The sequence below is a fragment of the Cynoglossus semilaevis genome, chromosome 7, assembly GCF_000523025.1.
Source record: "Cynoglossus semilaevis isolate Cse_v1.0 chromosome 7, Cse_v1.0, whole genome shotgun sequence".
Classification (NCBI taxonomy): Eukaryota; Metazoa; Chordata; class Actinopteri; order Pleuronectiformes; family Cynoglossidae; genus Cynoglossus; species Cynoglossus semilaevis.
Genome location: NC_024313.1, coordinates 13,295,585 through 13,300,469, shown reverse-complemented (window position 1 = coordinate 13,300,469; position 4,885 = coordinate 13,295,585). Strand labels below are relative to the sequence as shown.

General features: G+C 47.3%; 2 protein-coding genes across 3 annotated transcripts in view; one reads left to right on the top strand and one right to left on the bottom strand.

Moving 5' to 3' along the window:
• Window positions 1-3,117, top strand: part of cebpz (CCAAT enhancer binding protein zeta) — a 6,990-nt gene extending 3,873 nt beyond the window's left edge. Inside the window, exons 5-18 of the mRNA XM_017033518.2 lie at window positions 187-283; window positions 371-459; window positions 620-673; window positions 760-862; window positions 983-1,042; window positions 1,213-1,279; window positions 1,374-1,483; window positions 1,561-1,621; window positions 1,718-1,890; window positions 1,971-2,012; window positions 2,210-2,287; window positions 2,366-2,433; window positions 2,516-2,597; window positions 2,681-3,117. Coding sequence (XP_016889007.1) covers window positions 187-283; window positions 371-459; window positions 620-673; window positions 760-862; window positions 983-1,042; window positions 1,213-1,279; window positions 1,374-1,483; window positions 1,561-1,621; window positions 1,718-1,890; window positions 1,971-2,012; window positions 2,210-2,287; window positions 2,366-2,433; window positions 2,516-2,597; window positions 2,681-2,820 — 1,224 coding nt within the window. The 3' untranslated portion in view covers window positions 2,821-3,117. The remainder of the gene's footprint in view (window positions 1-186; window positions 284-370; window positions 460-619; window positions 674-759; window positions 863-982; window positions 1,043-1,212; window positions 1,280-1,373; window positions 1,484-1,560; window positions 1,622-1,717; window positions 1,891-1,970; window positions 2,013-2,209; window positions 2,288-2,365; window positions 2,434-2,515; window positions 2,598-2,680) is intronic.
• On the bottom strand, window positions 2,216-4,292 carry LOC107988767 (protein CEBPZOS). 2 transcript variants are annotated; one of them, XM_017033513.2, is made up of 5 exons: window positions 4,141-4,273; window positions 3,993-4,036; window positions 3,742-3,900; window positions 3,005-3,049; window positions 2,216-2,921 (listed from the first exon to the last, which is right to left on the bottom strand). In XM_017033513.2, the coding sequence occupies exons 3-5, from the start codon at window positions 3,839-3,841 to the stop codon at window positions 2,839-2,841; spliced, it is 228 nt and encodes a 75-aa protein (XP_016889002.1). In that variant the 5' UTR covers window positions 3,842-3,900; window positions 3,993-4,036; window positions 4,141-4,273; the 3' UTR covers window positions 2,216-2,838. The 2 variants fall into 2 exon arrangements, with proteins under 2 accessions (XP_016889002.1, XP_016889001.1); XM_017033512.2 differs by lacking the exon at window positions 3,993-4,036 and having other exon boundaries at window positions 4,141-4,292.
• Window positions 4,293-4,885: the final 593 nt, after the last annotated feature.

Below are 4,885 nucleotides of genomic sequence, written 5' to 3'. Positions count from 1 at the left end.
GAGGAGGAGGAGGAGGAGGAGGAGGAGGAGGAGGAGGAGGAGGAGGAGGAGGAGGAGGAGGAGGAGGAGGAGGAGGAGGAGGAGGAGGAGGAGGAGGAGGAGGAGGAGGAGGAGGAGGAGGAGCAGGAGGTTCATAAAGCTGCTGCTGGAAAGAAGTTCAATGATGAAGAGGAGGACGAAGAGGAGCACTTTGTTGATGCTGACAAACTGCAGGATGAAGGAAACCCACAGAGGTCGAAGGTCAAACCTGCAGCATCCTGGGTTCATCACCAAAACATGGAAGGTGTGTGTGTGTGTGTGTTTGTGTGTGTGTTTTCTCCAGAGGAACACTTCTGTTCATTTCCATAACTACTTCTTCTTCTGTGGTCAGGTGTGAAGAGGTCAAAGGTCTATGACCCCCTCCACAGAAACCCACTGTTCTGCGGCGCCGACCACTCGGGATTGTGGGAGCTGCAGAGGGTGAGAGGTCATCAGTGTATATGTCACACACACACATATAAATGACGCAGCATCACTGAACTGTGTTCTGGAAGTTTGTTCATAGTTGAACTGTAGTGACAGTCGTTTGTTGTGACGTCGTGATGCGTTCGATGACCTTCTTGTTGACCTCTGTCCTCAGCTGACTCAGCACTTCCATCCGTCCGTGTCGCTCTTCGCTAAAACTCTGCTGCAGGTGAAATAAACTTCTTCTTCTCCTCCTCCTCCTCCTCCTGCTGCTGCAGCCCTGGAATAACCTGGATTCTTATTTTCCCACCACAGGGGGGCACCATCCTGTACTCCGGTGACCCTCTGCAGGATTTCACTCTCATTCGTTTCCTGGATCGATTTGTCTTCAGGAATCCTAAAAAGGCCAAAGGTCAACGTAAGGACCGTTGATTTGATCTGAGATGAACACAGTAGTACTACTGTAGTACACAGTAGTACACAGTAGTACACAGTAGTACATTGTCTCTTTTTAACAAGGATCTTTTTTCTCTGTCAGAAAACACCGACTCGGCCGTGATGCGACCGAAGCAGAAACTTTCCTTCAAGTCTCTCCCAGGTCAGAGGTCACCAGAACTGACCGGTCACTGATTCTGTTAGCCTAACGAGCTAACAGTTAGCTTAGAAACATCAACATCCAAAGTAGTTTGACTATGAGTGCTGTCAGAGTGCCACCCAGTGGATGTAGAGGGTATGACATGAAGGTGTGACTGAGTTTTGTCTCTTCAGTGAACTGTGAAGAGTTTCTGTCCAAAGACGAAAGTCAGATTCCTGTGGAGGAGATCTTCTTCCACCGGTGAGTGGGGGACGGGGTGGGAGACGGGGTGGAGGTCTGCGGGTGGAGGTCTGCAGGTGGACGGTTCTAATGGTTTTGTGATGTTTCTTCACAGCTTCTTCAAGAAACGTCAGCAGGAGAAGCAGAAGCTTGGGCTGAGGGACAGAGTGGGGGACAACGAGAGTGTGGAGGACGTGGACGACGAGGAGTTTGAGAAGATACTGGGTGAGACAGAGGGTGGAGAGGAGTCTGTGAGCGTGACCTGAGTTTTCATCAAGTAACCGAAGCGTTTGTGTCGACAGACTCCTGTGAGGGAGACTCCTACTTCACTGACCTGGGAGACCAGGACCTGGACTTTGCTGGGTGACCTTTGACCTTCTGTGATTTTGGTTCTCCTCCTGACAGGCCCTCTGTCTTTGTCCTCCGTCTCTGACTCTGTCTCTGTTGTCTCTGCCTCAGTAACGTGAAGAGTAAAAAAGGTAAAAAAGGCGAGGAGGACTCGGACGTGGACGACTCGGACGTGGACGACCTGGACGACGAGGAAGTGTCTCTGGGCAGCATGGAGGACGAGGACTTTGGAGACGAGCTGGAGGAGGACGGAGGAATGTTCATGGATCCAGACGCTGATGAAGGTACTGAAGTTAAGGGTTAGCTAACGGCAACATTAGCCCCAGCTAACTGTTGACTTAAACTAAGGACTTCCTGTTTTCAGCTGCGGAGCTGGAAGAAGACGAGGACGAGTCCAACGTCAACGGTGATGAAGAACTTCAACATTTTTGTCAACAAATATTCACAGTATTTCACATCAAGTTTTTTTATGCTTTTTTTAAACTCGAGTCATTTTTGTTCATTTTCATCAATTTAGACATTTTTATTTTGTAAAAGTTTCCTTTGTTTTTCATACAATAATGTTTTTTTAACAAAAAACTTTTTTTCCTCTTTTTTTTCCAGACGCTGTGATGGAAACTGTGAAAATCAGGAAGAAGAGGAGGTCAGAGGAGGAGGAGCTGGACTTTTCTGGAGCTTTAGGTCAGAGGGAAATATAATTTAAAGACAGATTGGTCCGTTAAAAGAAATCAAGTCTTCTGATTGGCTGTTTTCCTTCAGGCTCCAAACCAGGGAAGAAGAAGAAGAGAGGAAGGAAGGAGGCAGCCGTGTTTGCTTCTGCAGAAGAGGTGAGTGTGTGACGTCACCAGGACTGGGTGAGTTCTGCAGGAACAAACACGGTACTGATCCGTTCTTCCTCTGACTTCACAGTTCGGTTCCCTCCTGGATGAAAACGCCGGCTCCAAGTTCGACAACATCGGACTGAACGCGATGGCGAACACGGACCGAGCAGGTGGGACTGAAAACATCTGGTCCTCTGACCTCTGTCACTGACCTCTGTCTCTGACCTCTGACACTGACCTCTGACCTCTGCAGGTGTGAAGCAGCTCAAGTGGGAGGCGCAGCGTGACGACTGGATCCACGGCCGAGACGTCAAGACGCTGCGCAGGAAGAAGACGGCCTTCAACAGGAGGCGGGCGGTGGGCGGAGCCAGGATGATGGGGAAGAGGAAGTAGCAGAAGACGTGTCTTCTGTCAGTGCTGTTTGGACGACCACGCCTCCTGGTCTCGCTCTCTGACGCCGTGTTGTCCCGCCCACTCGTTGGACTGATAGTAAACTGAGGAGACAGAAGCGTCAGCTGATCATGTTTGACGAGTCATCAGACTGGAGTTGTTCAACAGGACTACAGTACGACGACACCTTCTAAGACGGACGGACACCTCCTCTTCATGGAGCTCCTGAAGTCTGTGGAGAAACAGATGTTCTAAATTCACTGTTTGTTCTCAACGTAATAAACAAATGATTGAAAAGGCTTTTCAGACTCATCAGTGGTGGGGTGGACCACTGGGGTGGACCACTGGGGTGGACCACTGGGGTGGACCACTGGGGTGGACCACTGGGGTGGACCACTGGGGTGGACCACTGGGGTGGACCACTGGGGTGGGGTTTTGTTTTTTACCTGGTTTGTTATGTTTTCCACTCTGGGTGGACAATAAAAAAATAAATGAATTAATAAAATCAATCTATTTTTTCCCTTTAAAAATAAAAAAGGTTCTTATTGTAGACATACAAGACAACGATACGATGGAGCAGTGGTTAAAGCAATCACTGAGGTGCTCTGAGCAAGGCACCGTCCCCACACACTGCTGCCCCCTGCTGGCTGTGATGATGGGTTACACACAGGTCACATTTGGTTGTGTGCAGTGGTGCAGTGGTGTGTGACAATGACGAGCAGTTCACTTACAAAATGTACAATTTGTGTTCAAATTAAAAAAATCTCTAACACTGACCAATACTACAAACTACGACACGACTTTTCCCCTAAAACATCTGAAAGAATTAACAATTTAAAATATCTAAAAATGCAGTGAAATACCAGTGTAAGTGGAGAAACTCAAACTATACTATGACATGAAATCAGAGGCTCCGGGACAAACCTTGGCTCTTGTCCATCTGCTGAAAGAGGCCGTAGGCCCCCAGGACCCCCAGCAGCTCCAGCATCACCACCGCCTTCAGCAGCCTCTTAGACACTGCCATCTCCCGGAGACACAGAGTGATTAAATCTACTGTCTGACTAAATGGTGTTTTAGCTCCGCCTACAGGACAGCAGGGAGAAAGAACATGCTAATTGTTTTCAACTGTAAAAGATAATTATTCGGAACTTCCTGTAAAAATGGCAGAAATGTACCTTTAAATATAAACGTTAGAGTGGTTTTAAACCGAGTCCAATAACTGGAGTGGATCCAGAAAGAGCAGGAAATAGTTTTAAAATTACTTTCCAAATAATATCTTCACACTGTGTTTTCAACACTCGGTTTAAATGATGAAATATTTACCTTAAAGAACGTGGATTAATCCAAAGCCAAGTGTTTGTTTGTGGATTCGGTTCTTAAATAAAAAGAAGGTCGTTATGCTCGGCACTAGGAGCTAAGAGCTAACCGCTAACCGGAAACCGGAAACCCTTTCTATTCTTCGCCCGGCAGGAACCGTAGGTTTCACAGCCAAAAACTCGACAACGCGACCTCTAGCGGGAGCAAAGAAACACTGCGTTTCTCCGAGTTTTGCTCAGTTCGTGATGAAAACTCAAGAAATCCATCCATCCATCCATCCATCCATCCATCCATCCATTTTCGTCCATTTTCATCCGCTTATCCGTTACCGGGTCGCGGGGGCAGCAGTCGCCACCCAAATCACATTGCACCGTACCAAACCTTCCTGCAGGTGGTGAGTCCACTGGAAGGTATTAACCGCCCTAACCGGGATTCGAACTTGTCCAGGAGGTGAACCCTGGGGTTCCACACCAATGACAGAGACATTGCCTCTGGGCCAAAGCGCCACGAAGTCAAGAAAAAAGTAAATTAAAACACATCCCGTTTTCCACACCACACACAGCCGTGTTTTAGAACAGAATACGTTTCGTGATAAACATATATGTTGACAGTGTTAGTGACAGTGTAATAAATAAACTAAATTATTATATTAAGTTGTTTTCTGATTAATACAAACATTTTATTTAAATTTGACGCTTGAATTACATTCAACGATTATATCTCATGATCTCAGCCTGACGGGCCTGGAAAT

Bases quoted from the DNA above. Each gene is read 5' to 3' on its own strand.
- LOC107988767 (XM_017033512.2), bottom strand. From the start codon at position 3,841: ATGGCAGTGTCTAAGAGGCTGCTGAAGGCGGTGGTGATGCTGGAGCTG. The intron at 3,050-3,741 runs GTTTGTCCCGGA...GTTTCTCCACAG, and splicing joins GCAGATGGACAAGAGCCAAG to ACTTCAGGAGCTCCATGAAG. The intron at 2,922-3,004 runs GTGTCGTCGTAC...CTGTCTCCTCAG, and splicing joins GTGTCCGTCCGTCTTAGAAG to TTTACTATCAGTCCAACGAG.